Consider the following 16,270-nt stretch of genomic DNA (forward strand, 5'->3'; position numbering starts at 1 on the left):
GTTGATAGATAGAATAGTGACAACAGCTCGAGAATATGATATATTTATATGAGAACCTTTGTGAGTTGATTTCGTGGCATAAATCAAAGCAGCGCCTTGCATGTGGCATGTTGCATGTTGCATGTGGGTCAGTTGCCCGATCTCTGGCCCCTTCGCCCGGGCCTTGCATGCGGCACGCCAGTTGACCCACTTGTGAATATCTTGGCGTTCCGTTACTTTTCACACTCAAACTGGTTGCGAGATTTTCTCTAGCGAAAACTAGCGACAATTGTCGAAGGCAGCCGTCCGGAAAATGTTGAACAATAGGAGACCAGAGTTGGGCATTTTTGATTTGGTTTGCGGCTGGTTTTCCAACTGGTTTTTCCCATTTTGCTTTTTGGGCATTTTTTTTGTCTGGCTTTTTAATGGCTTTTGCCTTTTTTATTGTCTCAGATTTTTCCTGCTTTTCTTTGGTTTTTCGTAATGCATTGCGAACAAAAGAGTTTGTTAAACTCTGCCCCGTCCCTCTCCCCTCTCTCGCCCTCTCTCTCTCTCTGCTTGACTTGGGTTTGGTTGAGTTATGAGCCTGGGTGTGGTGACCTCTTGACTGGAACGCTTGGTGGTTGCTTTTGTGTTGGATTTGTATTTAAAACTTTATGTAAGACACGAAACCCGAATGGACTCTATTAACGTAATGTGATATGAGTCGGAGTTGATATGTATCTGTATCTGCAGCTCGTTGCTGGAGTATCTCAGTATCTTTTCCGGACAACATATGGTCAGCGCTTAGTCAGGCGCTCATTTGATGATCATCAAAAACTATTAATACAAAAAAAAAGATCAACTATTTTTGGCATATTAGATTGCATTGTTGGCCGCACAGCTGCCCAAATATTTTGGCCCGTGCTGTCGGCCTTTTTCAGCTGCCGCCCCCGCCAGTCCCTGCCTCTATTTCTAATGATGAACTTCTCCAGTGTGTTTGCCGTCAACTTGTGTGCATATATCTGGCCATATACATATATGCTGATGCCACTTGCAATCCCTACCCTGGGCTCTGCCCTTTGTCTGTCAGCGAGGCGCGCGCGCTCTTTGTTTATTTTTATCTGCTGCTATTTTAGTTATGCGCCGTTCGGCTTTTTATTTATTTACTTGCATTTGTTGTTGCTGTTGTTGTTGTTCTGTCACACGCCCTGCGCCTGTTTGCATTTTCCATGTCCATCGCCGGCTGCAGTTGCGCGGCAGCTCCCAGCCTCGTCTTGCATCTTTGGCTGCAGCTCCGGCTGACTTCCTGTCTAAATAATTGCCCATTCAACGCAAACACATGAATTTCGACTAAAAATCGGTGTTCAGATTTGAATGCCAGATTAATCTAGAGGGAAAACCATGAAGAAAAATCCAAACTTCGTGAAAATCTAATGAGATTTGGCCGAGATATGGGGGTGGTAAATTTTGACCCATGTCTATTTACGAATCTTGGGGTAAGATTTGGACTTGAATTTCGACTAAAAAATCGGTGTTCAGATTTGAATGCCAGATTAATCTAGAGGGAAAACCATGAAGAAAAATCCAAACTTCGTGAAAATCGGATGAGATTTGACCGAGTTATGGGGGTGGTAAATTTTGACCCATGGGTATATACGAAAATTGGGGTAAGATTTGGACATGAATTTCGACTAAAAAATCGGTGTTCAGATTTGAATGCCAGAATCTTGGGGTAAGTTTTGGACATGAATTTCGACTAAAAAATCGGTGTTCAGATTTGAATGCCAGATTAATCTAGAGGGAAAACCATGAGGATAAAGCAAAACTTCGTGAAAATCTATTGAGATTTGGCCGAGATATATTGTGGTAAATTTTGACCCATGGGTATATACGAATCTTGGGGTAAGATTTGGACATGAATTTAGACTAAAAAATCGGTGTTCAGATTTGAATGCCAGATTAATCTAGAGGGAAAACCATGAAGAAAAAGCCAAACTTCGTGAAAATCGGATGAGATTTGGCCGAGATATGGGGGTGGTAAATTTCGACCCATGGGTATATACGAATCTTGGGGTAAGATTTGGACATGAATTTCGACTAAAAAATCGGTGTTCAGATTTGAATGCCAGATTAATCTAGAGGGAAAACCATGAAGAAAAATCCAAACTTCGTGAAAATCGGATGAGATTTGGCCGAGATATGGGGGTGGTAAATTTCGACCCATGGGTATATACGAATCTTGGGGTAAGATTTGGACTTGAATTTCGACTAAAAAATCGGTGTTCAGATTTGAATGCCAGATTAATCTAGAGGGAAAACCATGAAGAAAAATCCAAACTTCGTGAAAATCGGATGAGATTTGACCGAGTTATGGGGGTGGTAAATTTTGGCCCATGGGTATATACGAATCTTGGGGTAAGATTTGGACATGAAATTCGACTAAAAAATCGGTGTTCAGATTTGAATGCCAGATTAATCTAGAGGGAAAACCATGAAGAAAAAGCCAAACTTCGTGAAAATCGGATGAGATTTGGCCGAGATATGGGGGTGGTAAATTTCGACCCATGGGTATATACGAATCTTGGGGTAAGATTTGGACTCGAATTTCGACTAAAAAATCGGTGTTCAGATTCGAATGCCAGATTAATCTAGAGGGAAAACCATGAAGAAAAATCCAAACTTCGTGAAAATCGGATGAGATTTGACCGAGTTATGGGGGTGGTAAATTTTGGCCCATGGGTATATACGAATCTTGGGGTAAGATTTGGACATGAATTTCGACTAAAAAATCGGTGTTCAGATTTGAATGCCAGATTAATCTAGAGGGAAAACCATGAAGATAAAGCAAAACTTCGTGAAAATCTGATGAGATTTGGCCGAGATATGGGGAAAACCATGAAGAAAAAGCCAAACTTCGTGAAAATCGGATGAGATTTGGCCGAGATATGGGGGTGGTAAATTTCGACCCATGGGTATATACGAATCTTGGGGTAAGATTTGGACTTGAATTTCGACTAAAAAATCGGTGTTCAGATTTGAATGCCAGATTAATCTAGAGGGAAAACCATGAAGAAAAATCCAAACTTCGTGAAAATCGGTTGAGACTTGACCGAGATATGGGGTGGTAAATTTTGACCCATGGGTATATACGAATCTTGGGGTAAGATTTGGACATGAATTTCGACTAAAAAATCGGTGTTCAGATTTGAATGCCAGATTAATCTAGAGGGAAAACCATGAAGAAAAAACCAAACTTCGTGAAAATCGGATGAGATTTGACCGAGTTATGGGGGTGGTAAATTTTGACCCATGGGTATATACGAATCTTGGGGTAAGATTTGGACATGAATTTCGACTAAAAAATCGGTGTTCAGATTTGAATGCCAGATTAATCTAGAGGGAAAACCATGAAGAAAAATCCAAACTTCGTGAAAATCGGATGAGATTTGACCGAGTTATGGGGGGTGGTAAATTTCGACCCATGGATATATACGAATCTTGGGGTAAGATTTGGACATGAATTTCGACTAAAAAGTCGGTGTTCAGATTTGAGTGCCAGATTAATCTAGAGGGAAAACCATGAAGAAAAAACCAAACTTCGTGAAAATCGGATGAGATTTGACCGAGTTATGGGGGTGGTAAATTTTGACCCATGGGTATATACGAATCTTGGGGTAAGATTTGGACATGAATTTCGACTAAAAAATCGGTGTTCAGATTTGAATGCCAGATTAATCTAGAGGGAAAACCATGAAGAAAAAGCCAAGCTTCGTGAAAATCGGATGAGATTTGGCCGAGATATGGGGGTGGTGAATTTTGGCCCATGGGTATATACGAATCTTGGGGTAAGATTTGGACATGAATTTCGACTAAAAAATCGGTGTTCAGATTTGAATGCCAGATTAATCTAGAGGGAAAACCATGAAGAAAAATCCAAACTTCGTGAAAATCGGATGAGATTTGACCGAGTTATGGGGGTGGTAAATTTTGACCCATGGGTATATACGAATCTTGGGGTAAGATTTGGACATGAATTTCGACTAGAAATTGGTGTTCAGATTTGAATGCAAGATTAATCTAGAGGGAAAACCATGAAGAAAAATCCAAACTTCGTGAAAATCGGATGAGATTTGACCGAGTTATGGGGGTGGTGAATTTTGGCCCATGGGTATATACGAATCTTGGGGTAAGATTTGGACATGAATTTCGACTAGAAATTGGTGTTCAGATTTGAATGCAAGATTAATCTAGAGGGAAAACCATGAAGATAAAGCCAAACTTCGTGAAAATCGGATGAGATTTCACCGAGTTATGGGAGTGGTAAATTTTGACCCATGCCTATATACGAATCTTGAGGTAAGATTTGGACATGAATTTCGACTAAAAAATCGGGGTTCAGATTTGAGTGCCAGATTAATCTAGAGGGAAAACCATGAAGAAAAAACCAAACTTCGTGAAAATCGGATGAGATTTGACCGAGTTATGGGGTGGTAAATTTTGACCCATGGGTATATACGAATCTTGGGGTAAGATTTGGACATGAATTTCGACTAAAAAATCGGTGTTCAGATTTGAATGCCAGATTAATCTAGAGGGAAAACCATGAAGAAAAAACCAAACTTCGTGAAAATCGGATGAGATTTGGCAGAGATATGGGGGTGGTAAATTTCGACCCATGGGTATATACGAATCTTGGGGTAAGATTTGGACATGAATTACGACTAAAAAATCGGTGTTCAGATTTGAATGCCAGATTAATCTAGAGGGAAAACCATGAAGATAAAGCAAAACTTCGTGCAAATCTGATGAGATTTGGCCGAGATATGGGGTGGTAAATTTTGACCCATGGGTATAGACGAATCTTGGGGTAAGATTTGGACATGAATTTCGACTAAAAAATCGGTGTTCAGATTTGAGTGCCAGATTAATCTAGAGGGAAAACCATGAAGAAAAATCCAAACTTCGTGAAAATCGGATGAGATTTGACCGAGTTATGGGGGTGGTAAATTTTGACCCATGGGTATATACGAATCTTGGGGTAAGATTTGGACATGAATTTCGACTAAAAAATCGGTGTTCAGATTTGAATGCCAGATTAATCTAGAGGGAAAACCATGAAGATAAAGCCAAACTTCGTGAAAATCGGAAGAGATTTCACCGAGTTATGGGAGTGGTAAATTTTGACCCATGTCTATATACGAATCTTGAGGTAAGATTTGGACATGAATTTCGACTAAAAAATCGGTGTTCAGATTTGAATGCCAGATTAATCTAGAGGGAAAACCATGAAGAAAAACCCAAACTTCGTGAAAATCGGATGAGATTTGACCGAGTTATGGGGGTGGTAAATTTTGACCCATGGGTATATACGAATGTTGGGGTAAGATTTGGACATGAATTTCGACTAAAAAATCGGTGTTCAGATTTGAATGCCAGATTAATCTAGAGGGAAAACCATGAAGATAAAGCCAAACTTCGTGAAAATCTGATGAGATTTGGCCGAGATATGGGGTGGTAAATTTTGACCTATGGGTATATACGAATCTTGGGGTAAGATTTGGACTTGAATTTCGACTAAAATATCGGTGTTCAGATTTGAATGCCAGATTAATCTAGAGGGAAAACCATGAAGAAAAATCCAAACTTCGTGAAAATCGGATGAGATTTGACCGAGTTATGGGGGTGGTGAATTTTGGCCCATGGGTATATACGAATCTTGGGGTAAGATTTGGACATGAATTTCGACTAAAAAATCGGTGTTCAGATTTGAATGCCAGATTAATCTAGAGGGAAAACCATGAAGATAAAGCAAAACTTCGTGAAAATCTGATGAGATTTGGCCGAGATATGGGGTGGTAAATTTTGACCTATGGGTATATACGAATGTTGGGGTAAGATTTGGACATGAATTTCGACTAAAAAATCGGTGTTCAGATTTGAGTGCCAGATTAATCTAGAGGGAAAACCATGAAGAAAAATCCAAACTTCGTGAAAATCTGATGAGATTTGGCCGAGATATGGGGTGGTAAATTTTGACCTATGGGTATATACGAATGTTGGGGTAAGATTTGGACATGAATTTCGACTAAAAAATCGGTGTTCAGATTTGAGTGCCAGATTAATCTAGAGGGAAAACCATGAAGAAAAATCCAAACTTCGTGAAAATCGGATGAGATTTGACCGAGTTATGGGGGTGGTAAATTTTGACCCATAGGTATATACGAATCTTGGGGTAAGATTTGGACATGAATTTCGACTAAAAAATCGGTGTTCAGATTTGAGTGCCAGATTAATCTAGAGGGAAAACCATGAAGAAAAAACCAAACTTCGTGAAAATCGGATGAGATTTGACCGAGTTATGGGGGTGGTGAATTTTGGCCCATGGGTATATACGAATCTTGGGGTAAGATTTGGACATGAATTTCGACTAGAAATTGGTGTTCAGATTTGAATGCCAGATTAATCTAGAGGGAAAACCATGAAGAAAAAACCAAACTTCGTGAAAATCGGATGAGATTTGACCGAGTTATGGGGGTGGTGAATTTTGGCCCATGGGTATATACGAATCTTGGGGTAAGATTTGGACATGAATTTCGACTAAAAAATCGGTGTTCAGATTTGAATGCCAGATTAATCTAGAGGGAAAACCATGAAGATAAAGCAAAACTTCGTGAAAATCTGATGAGATTTGGCCGAGATATGGGGTGGTAAATTTTGACCTATGGGTATATACGAATCTTGGGGTAAGATTTGGACATGAATTTCGACTAAAAAATCGGTGTTCAGATTTGAATGCCAGATTAATCTAGAGGGAAAACCATGAAGATAAAGCAAAACTTCGTGAAAATCTGATGAGATTTGGCCGAGATATGGGGTGGTAAATTTTGACCTATGGGTATATACGAATCTTGGGGTAAGATTTGGACATGAATTTCGACTAAAAAATCGGTGTTCAGATTTGAGTGCCAGATTAATCTAGAGGGAAAACCATGAAGAAAAATCCAAACTTCGTGAAAATCGGATGAGATTTGACCGAGTTATGGGGGTGGTAAATTTTGACCCATGGGTATATACGAATCTTGGGGTAAGATTTGGACATGAATTTCGACTAAAAAATCGGTGTTCAGATTTGAATGCCAGATTAATCTAGAGGGAAAACCATGAAGAAAAAACCAAACTTCGTGAAAATCGGATGAGATTTGACCGAGTTATGGGGGTGGTAAATTTTGACCCATGGGTATATACGAATCTTGGGGTAAGATTTGGACATGAATTTCGACTAAAAAATCGGTGTTCAGATTTGAATGCCAGATTAATCTAGAGGGAAAACCATGAAGAAAAAACCAAACTTCGTGAAAATCGGATGAGATTTGACCGAGTTATGGGGGTGGTAAATTTTGACCCATGGGTATATACGAATCTTGGGGTAAGATTTGGACATGAATTTCGACTAAAATATCGGTGTTCTGATTTGAATGCCAGATTAATCTAGAGGGAAAACCATGAAGAAAAATCCAAACTCGGATGAGATTTGGCCACAAAGTTGCACGATAAAAATGGTAAAAAAAAATAGTTGAGAAATTCATTATCGTATAATATATATCCTTAATAAATACCCTAAGCTACGCAGTTGCAATCAATCTATTTGGTCTGAATCACATCAAAACACACATTTTTATCGATAATAAGTAAATATTCGCTAAGGAATTTACAGATTGACTGACTAGAAAATACCCTGCGCACGGCGAGCTGCATGACTTTTACCAACTCCGTTTAGATTTTAGTCATATATTAGTGGGTATTTCCCGGTATTAAATCCGTACTATCTTGAATTCCACTTAGGTTTGTCTATATTAAAGTCCATAGTCCATGTTTGTCTGCTGCTGAAAATCCTGAAGCCGCAAAGTTTGACACATTTCATACATTTTTTCGCCAATTTTCCACTATTTCGGGTGGAATTGCCAAAATCGCTACAACACGTTAAAAGCTCTATTTTGAAAATAGATTGGCCGAGGAGACTGCGGTTCTACGAAAAATGTGAATCCCGTTTAAAACCATTTTTCCTGGAAATGAATTTGACACAAATTTGAACTTTACCAAAGAATTCTTCCAGCCCCATTTCTATCAAGGAGAAATGGATTCTGTGGAAAGTGTGAAACATTTCTCACACTCTTTGAATACATATACTCTGTATATATTTGATTATTATTTAATTGTAGCGAACGTCATTTGGTGGTGTTAGAAGAATGTTCAGGGCATCCCTTAGTCGGGCATTCCCGACCAGAGCACGTTTTGCTTGTGTTTACTCGCTGCGTCTAAAAACATTTAATATGAAATTGATATAAATTTCAAAGTACATTTTTAACGTATGCTCTTAAATTGATTGCATGCAGTACTATTATTTTGACCGCAAGTGTATTTACAAATACAAACGAAATTTGTTTCTTACATAAATCGACGCAATGATTCGCTTACATCTATGAAGATATGCACACACACACACACGCAAATATATATTATATACAGTCGGTACCTAAATTTAGTGCACAGCTATGTATGCATGTGTCTGTCCATGTGTGTGTGTGCATTGCTTGAGCTTATCGCCGAATATTTGGAAATTGCATACCTCAAGAATAACAAATGAATAGTACACACACACACACACACATACATACGTGTGTGTCTGTAGACGCACGTTGCCTACGTAGAAATTTCTTTTTGTTCGCTTCTCATTTTGTTGTTTACGCTCTGTCGTAGAAATCACAAATTTTAAATAAAACAAAAAATAAGATAATCAAATGAAAATTGAATAAGCTCTAGTAATTGAAGCTTTTCGCCACTTCAATTTGATATGAAATTGCATCAAAATACATATGTACATACATACTTACAATTAAAGACTAGAACATAACCTGTGCCCAGGTCTCCATTTTTATATATGTATGTATGTATGCATGTAAATATACTAGCGGTAAAAATAAAGTGTACAATACCCATGTCAATATGTACTTAACTAAAAATTCCCATAAGACATGCATAATTTATTTATTTATTCATTATTACGCGCGAGATACATGTGTATGTTAACTTTGCCATATACAAGTTACTGTATATATTATTATTATTGAAGAAGAGAGCGAAGAAAGAAACGTTGTTAAAGCTCGAGTAAGAGAGTGAGAGAGAGAGCAAGAGCAAGACAACGGAGAGTGCTCGACTAGAAAAGTGATTGAGGAAACTTCGACGGTTCGAAATCATGCGCTGGTATGCAGTGTCCGAAAATGTTGAGGGTCTAGCTTCCTTCTACGCACACATGCATATGTGTCTAAGCAAAGTCACAAATACAAACAAACTTTGTTCCGCAGCTTACGCTGCTGCGGCTACCCAGTATTTACGAGCTTCACACTTTTCCCCATATATCTGCAAGCCCGTTAGCCCGTGTGTCTCCACAAGGATATTTATCTAAGTAAACTTAATTGATTTGTCTTAAAAGTAATAAGTTTTTTATTTTTTATAAATATGTACTTTGAAAAACTTTGACATTTTGATCTTCACGAATTTGCGTGTTGTGCATTGCGTGTGTCGAGGGCGTACTGTACCTATGCATGCATGCCAATTTGCATGCATATACATGCATACATATGTGCACATATATCTATTCCAATAAACGCATTGTCTGACGTCATTATTGTGCGCATGTGGCCTGATCTGGTGTAGTCCTAAACTCGAGCATTGCTAGGGCCAAGTTATCAACAACAAAGCAGTTAGATTTGTTGCTGTGGAAATAGTAATATTGCCGCTAGGTTCTGGATCTCGTTTTGCGGTCGTCTCGCTAATCGACGGCTTTTCACCGTTAAGTGGCGTTAAGTGCCACCACAAAGCAAAGAAGGGAATATAAAAACAATGGGAAATAAACAAAGAATTAATCTGATTGGCTTATTGATGAGTTTCAGTTTTCTCGCAAACGTTTATTGAGCAAATGCAAGATTCACACACAGCGCCCGCTGCATTGAAATTTTAATGACGCATAATATCATCAACACATTCGACTTTTGCTGGCATCATAAACAAAACCACCTAAAATTACGTACCCCCCCCTCTCTCTCTCTCTCTCTCCCTCTCTCTCTATCTCTCGTAATATGAGCAGCTGAAGAGTATTGTGAGCACGCACACACACACACAGTCAAACATGCGGGCGTTTGACTTTTCGTCACATTGAAAACATCGAATTTTAGTTCCGTGCATTCTTGATTGATCTATGAGGGCGGCGGTTCAATCCTCTATCATCAGGATAACCTTAACTCTATGACGAACGATGACGTCACAACTACGCAGTTGAGTAAAATCATACCATGCGACTTATTTAACTGTATTCCTTAAATATTTGATTTATATACCCTGTAATGGGTAAAATGGGGACACGGGGTATGTTGGTTTTGTGCTCATGCAGTACGAGTTTGTTTCTTAGTTATACCAACATCGGTGCACAGTATTATATAACTGTCATAAGATCGATTGATGAAAAATTCAGTTTTTGTATGTAAAATATACATATAATTTTATTAAGATCATTGTTTATTAATTCATGACCAAACTCGGCATTTATTAGTTTTACTTTACTTTACATTTAGGCAAACCCCTATTACTATCAGACCAATATATCACTTTACTATTACCCTAATAGCTCTGCAAAACCTTGTCAAACCGGACTACCTTATTTAATGGCCTATTAAGCTTTTTATATAAGCATATCTAAGCCACATGTCGTTAGGGGTATTTAAACTTCGGTGTGCCGAAAATATTTCCTCTTATCAGCTTTTAAGTTTAAACATTGGCGGTATATTTTCCGTTAAAAAGTTGTGGTTGGCAACTCATTTGAGAAAGTATTTCATTTTCGATAGATCGTTTTCGATAGTCTTTATTCGTGCTAAGAGCTATCGATAGTTCGTTCTGATATCGGATCAGCTGATTCTGCTTGAGCAGTGCTGTAAAATGCATTTGTTGTTGTTTTATAATCGTTCAGCTTAGTTTTATGAAATAGATTTGTTTTAAATAAAAATGATTCGCAAATTGCATGGCATATTGCGATTGCATAGCACAGTTAATCAAACACGCATTAGACAGCGAGCGCCCACGCTCTTCGCCAGAAATTATGCCACGGACGAGGCCAACGAGAATGCCAACACAGAAGATCCAAAGAGCAGCAAAAAGAACAATGCCGGCACGTCCAGAAGCCTGCCTGCTATACGAAATCCGTTTGCAGCTGCGCAGGAGAAGACCAAAAATTCGTATCTGACAATGGTCGAGATCTTTGCGGAACGCGATGTGCACCGGCGGAACCATGTCGAGTTCATATATGCCGCACTCAAGCACATGCCCGACTTTGGGGTCGAGCACGATTTGGAGGTCTACAAGGCGTTGATAGATGTTATGCCCAAGGGAAAGTTCATACCGACGAACCTGTTTCAGGCCGAGTTCATGCACTATCCCAAGCAGCAGCAGTGCATCATTGATTTGCTCGAGCAGATGGAGGACTATGGCGTTATGCCGGACTACGAAATGGAGGCGATGCTGTTGAATGTGTTTGGCAACAAGGGACATCCGCTGCGCAAGTACTGGCGCATGATGTACTGGATGCCCAAATTCAAGAATCAATCGCCATGGCCGCTGCCCGATCCCGTGCCCGACGATACGCTAGAAATCGCCAAGCTGGCCGTGGAGCGCATGTGCACGGTAGATCTGCGTTCCAAAGTTGAGGTGTTCCATACCAGTGAAGTAAAAGACTCACTGGACGACACGTGGATTGTTAGCGGCATGAGCCCGGAGCAGTCCAAGCTGTTGCGTGAGCACTCCCGACAGAAGGCGCTCTACATTGAGGGTCCTTTCAACATATGGATACGGAATCGACGCATCAATTACTTTACGCTGCGCGCCGATGCCGATGCAGAGTTTCTGGCGCAGCTGGACGAGCGAGAGGTGGATGAGGATGATGTTACCCAGATCGGTGTGCCGTTCTTTGGACGTGCACCGCCGCGTCGCCACAACCAGCTGGGCAAGCTGCGCTCGGTCCACCAGCAGGACGATGGCACCATATTCGCCATCTGCGCGACTGGCACCTCCACCAAGGATTCACTGCTTTCGTGGATTCGTCTGCTCGAGGCGCATGGCAATGCGGCGCTAGGCGAAATACCCGTACTCTTTAGGTTCACCTCGACCTTGCCCGACAAGGCCGAGCAAATCGAAGGCCCCTCCAACATGCCAGCGCACACCCGGGATACGAGTAGCAATAAGGAACAGTCTGGCAGTAGACCGTAGCGTGTTCTTTGAAATAAATGAATTGCTGAGCAACATGCTTGTTTGTGGAGTATATTATCGTCTGGTCTTTATTAAGTATTCGTGGGCAAAATTAAAATTCGTACATTATTTTCAATTTGAAATTGCATTGTCTAATGAATCAGTTATCCGTAACGCAACTGTGTTTATATACTGGAGGAATTGAGCTTAAAATAAAAATCACAGAACTCGAAACTAAATGTAAAGAAGATCTGCTACAAGTTCGCGGCATATACGCATTATTTTGCATACGCTAATCGAAATCTCTAAACTCTAGTCGTAAATAATATGTACATGTCTACATATGTTATCCGTATTGAGATATATTGATAAGCTTTAATAAGTATTAAGCTGTCCACTGGTCAGGCGCAGAGTTTACTTCGTGCGTGTCTTGTTGACGGGAAATACTTGGGTGACGACGCCTATGCCCTTGCTGGACATGCCCTCGCGGAACAGTATGCGCATGCCGGGTCGCACATACTCCGGATGTCCAACGAACTCAAACATAACAGAGGCCGAATCATTGGTGCCCAGCTTCTCGCCACCCATTATGCCGCGTATAACAGCCGTCTGGCGTATGCTGCCGATGTGCACCGTGGTCTGAAAGCCCACATAAATGGCTGTTGCGTGGAACAGCACCGAGACCTTGGCCTGCAATGGGAGACAGTAAGTTATTAAAGTGTAAAATGTGAATCTCGACAGCGCTGCACCAACCTGAAAGAAGTAAGTGCCGTAGGGTTCATCCAGGTTACCAAAGTCACCCAGCAGCACCATGCCGCTGCGCAGCGATGGCAGCTCCTGGGTTGGCGTAAACGATAGGGACGCACTTTGGCCAGCGCGCACCACCCGACATGGCGCCTTGTTGCGATGTATGGTATGAACAGTGACTGCATGAAAGCTGCCATCCGGCAGGGGTCCAATTTTCATGGGCATATTTTCGGTGAGCACGCCCTGTACCAGCAGGCCGCCCACAACTGGGCCGACGTCGGTTACCCTAAAGATCTCATCAATTTGGAACTCGCAAGGCTCTAGCTCGAGACGATCCTTTTCGGCATTGCTGATGCCCGGCGAGAGCACGTACAGAAACTTGGTGACCAGACTCAGACCAGTGCCAGTCACATTTGAGACACAAAATATGGGCACAATATTCTCGGATTGCTGATTCGAGCCAGCCGATATAGCCTCATCCGTGTCGGTGACCAGAAACGGCACCTTGCGGCAGCCAATATTTGTGAGCAGTGTGCGCAGCTCCTGCACCGTGGCATCCGGCGATGTGATATCCGTTTTGGTAATCAATATAAAGAAGGGCATATCAAGGGCGCGCACTATGGCCAGATGCTCCTCGGTGGTGTCATTGCAGCCGCTGCCAGCGGACACCACAAGCATGGCATAGTGAGGCGAGTAGCCGCTCAGCGCTTGGACCGTGGTGCGCATGTAGCGTCGATGGCCTGCCAGGTCCATGAAGGTGACCAGCTTGGTTGAGCGATCGCTGATCTCCTCGGCCGTCATCATTTCATTGTATTTGTAGTTGACCACATTGCCCAAGGCGTCGAATCCCAGAGTTTCATGCGAGATGCAAGAAGTGCGACCTGTGCAGGGAGCCTGGATTAGTGACTGTAGCTAGGAATCTTAAGTATTAAGCGATTACCGGACTGAATCTCGTGCATGTGCCGAAACATATTGAGGCGCGCGCGTCCATGTCCATTGTCCAGTTCGTCCTGGGTGAGCACGCCCAGCAGCGTGGATTTGCCCGCATCGGCGCCACCCAATACCGCCACGCGCACTTCAATGTTGTGCTGATCGTCGGGTATCTTGCGGACCAGCACCTCGGCAACGGATCGCCGCCCGGCAACTGTCTTGCTCCTCAGCACGGATGTGCTGGCGCCCAAATGATGGGCCATTTGCTTGAGCGTGGTCAGCGATGCATTCATATCCTTCTCGCTCAGGCCCTGCAGATGACCCGCATCCGAAACACCAATCTCATAGATGGCCTCGCCGTGGCCCTCGCGCAGGCGCCATTTCATTTGCGTGACCAAATGCTCGAAACGCTGCTTCGACGGATTAACCAGCTTCAGCTTATACTCCACATTGCCCAGCTGCGGCTCGGGCGGCAGGGCGCCCTGCTCAAAGTCAAAGATTAGATTGCTGTTGCTAATATTGTTGTTGTTGTTGCTGTTGCTTTTGCAGATCTTGTTTTTGTTGGTCTTGTTTTTGCTGCCATTGACATTGGCATCCACCTCGTACTCGCTGCTGCCGCTGCTGTTGCCATTCAGCTCCTGCTCCTCATCGAAGCCATCGTCCGGCTGGTTGGGATCGAATAGACTAAGAAACGATTCCATATTGTGGCTGCTAACTGTAAAAACAGAGAGCAAAAGAACAAAGGAAAACTCACAACATGTATTTTGTAAACATTTTCGGACAAGTGCGCCATTTAGCGTACACATTATATTTTTGGCTTGGCCTCTTTTGCTGCTTGCAGCGGGGCGACCTTGAAACTCTTGTTTATGTGCGCACACACACACACACGCACACGCACGCACTCATACATACACAGCACAGAGCAGGTATTGCTGTTCCCATATACACTGCATAAATACTTGAAATTCACAATTAATATTTATTATTAATTTACCAATGCTGCAAAATAAACTTTTAATATTAAGCGCCTTTTGCTTTCGCCTAAATCAGAACGTTTACCGTTTCGAACCGTTATTGTGCTTCTTGTGTACGATTGTGTCACTGGCACGAAAAAATCGATTTTGGGGACGCTGGCGCTTTGGCCCAGTCTTTACATACACACATACTCATGCACATGTAAATATGCGCGCATATGTACACATACATATATATGTAGTTGTTTTTTTTTCTTTTTGGCTAACTTGCTTTTGGCTGCTCTTCGCATCTTGTATGTACTTTTTGTGCTTTTTGTTTTCAGCTGCCTTTCGATTTTGTTTATAACTTGTTCTTGCTTTGTGGCAATCGCACGTAAGAGCTTTCCGTTGCTTGTTCTCTACAATGGGGCATATTCGCACTGCGCCAACTTGTCACTGTTGATGTGCTTGTATTTGTAACAGCGAATGCGTAGAGCGCATGCAGCAGTCGGTTAAGCTTAGCTTGAATGTACCGCTCGTTATTGGGCCGTGCTTTCTGTATGTTTTTTCGCATTTTGTCGTTGTTGGCTCTGCTCCTTGGTTTTCTATACAAATTGCCAGCTATGTATGTATTTGTTTTGATCAGCTGCGACGACGCTGAATGAATAAATCAGATAACAAATTTGCACTTCTGGCGTAATTATCTTTTGTTTTTATTTATTTCAAAGAAAGCTTTCGATGGGAATTACGTGTATAAATATGTTCACAATGAGTACGTGTCAATTTTATACACAATAAACAGTTGTAAATACCACAAGCATATACGTAAACAGTTGCATATAAATAATAACTGTATATGTATGCATATAAAAACCCATTTGCCCGTCTCGTCGAGCCCCCTTTCCCGCGTATTTGCATATTTCATCATCCAGCATATGAACATATTTCATCATACTCACATTTCACAATAGATGGCAAATCGTCTTGAGCCAAACCAGTTTTATGCGCGCAGTTTTTTGTGCAATTTATGTTGACGAATAATGCACTCGGATTGCGTGAGACGCTTTGTCTTAATGTATGCTTGGATAATTTGAACAAAAATATACGTTTACGTCGCCATTGGACACTGTGCACTTATAATTTTGGTAATTTGGCGCCAAGAAACACCCACAACAAAAACAACTATACTGCTTTGATTACATTATTATTGGTAAATGAGCTTGTCTGGGCTAAGCAAGTGTAAAAACTAATATGGGATATACTAAGCATAGTCCCTCTTTTACTCGTATTTCATTTTGCTAATAATTATCGATAACAAATCAGCTGAAAATCGTTAAAGCGACAACAGAGTGACCAGCTGTATTTCAGAAAAACAGGTTTGATTTGAA

At 41.4% G+C, this 16,270-nt stretch overlaps 2 protein-coding genes across 3 annotated transcripts; one reads left to right on the forward strand and one right to left on the reverse strand.

Moving 5' to 3' along the window:
- Nucleotides 1–10,966: 10,966 nt before the first annotated feature.
- Nucleotides 10,967–12,291, forward strand: LOC115764738 (evolutionarily conserved signaling intermediate in Toll pathway, mitochondrial). Its single transcript, XM_030707953.1, has one exon. It carries the CDS (start codon nucleotides 11,017–11,019, stop codon nucleotides 12,271–12,273), a length of 1,257 nt encoding a protein of 418 aa, XP_030563813.1. The 5' UTR covers nucleotides 10,967–11,016; the 3' UTR covers nucleotides 12,274–12,291.
- Nucleotides 12,292–12,645: 354 nt separating this feature from the next.
- Nucleotides 12,646–16,177, reverse strand: LOC115764736 (GTP-binding protein 2). 2 transcript variants are annotated; one of them, XM_030707950.1, is made up of 4 exons: nucleotides 15,842–16,177; nucleotides 13,940–14,644; nucleotides 13,006–13,880; nucleotides 12,646–12,942 (listed from the first exon to the last, which is right to left on the reverse strand). In XM_030707950.1, the coding sequence occupies exons 2-4, from the start codon at nucleotides 14,628–14,630 to the stop codon at nucleotides 12,667–12,669; spliced, it is 1,842 nt and encodes a 613-aa protein (XP_030563810.1). In that variant the 5' UTR covers nucleotides 14,631–14,644; nucleotides 15,842–16,177; the 3' UTR covers nucleotides 12,646–12,666. The 2 variants fall into 2 exon arrangements, with proteins under 2 accessions (XP_030563810.1, XP_030563811.1); XM_030707951.1 differs by lacking the exon at nucleotides 15,842–16,177 and adding an exon at nucleotides 14,924–15,744.
- Between the last annotated feature and the right edge of the window lie 93 nt (nucleotides 16,178–16,270).

This window comes from Drosophila novamexicana, unplaced genomic scaffold (assembly GCF_003285875.2).
Source record: "Drosophila novamexicana strain 15010-1031.04,08,12 unplaced genomic scaffold, DnovRS2.1 tig00000870-arrow-arrow-pilon, whole genome shotgun sequence".
Classification (NCBI taxonomy): Eukaryota; Metazoa; Arthropoda; class Insecta; order Diptera; family Drosophilidae; genus Drosophila; species Drosophila novamexicana.

What these genes read in the sequence shown, in the direction of transcription:
- LOC115764738 (XM_030707953.1), top strand. Translation starts at nt 11,017, where the DNA reads ATGATTCGCAAATTGCATGGCATATTGCGATTGCATAGCACAGTTAAT.
- LOC115764736 (XM_030707950.1), bottom strand. Translation starts at nt 14,630, where the DNA reads ATGGAATCGTTTCTTAGTCTATTCGATCCCAACCAGCCGGACGATGGC. An exon ending in CATGCACGAGATTCAGTCCG is followed by an intron (nt 13,881 to 13,939) that starts GTAATCGCTTAA and finishes CTCCCTGCACAG; the next exon opens with GTCGCACTTCTTGCATCTCG. An exon ending in ACGGCACTTACTTCTTTCAG is followed by an intron (nt 12,943 to 13,005) that starts GTTGGTGCAGCG and finishes CTCCCATTGCAG; the next exon opens with GCCAAGGTCTCGGTGCTGTT.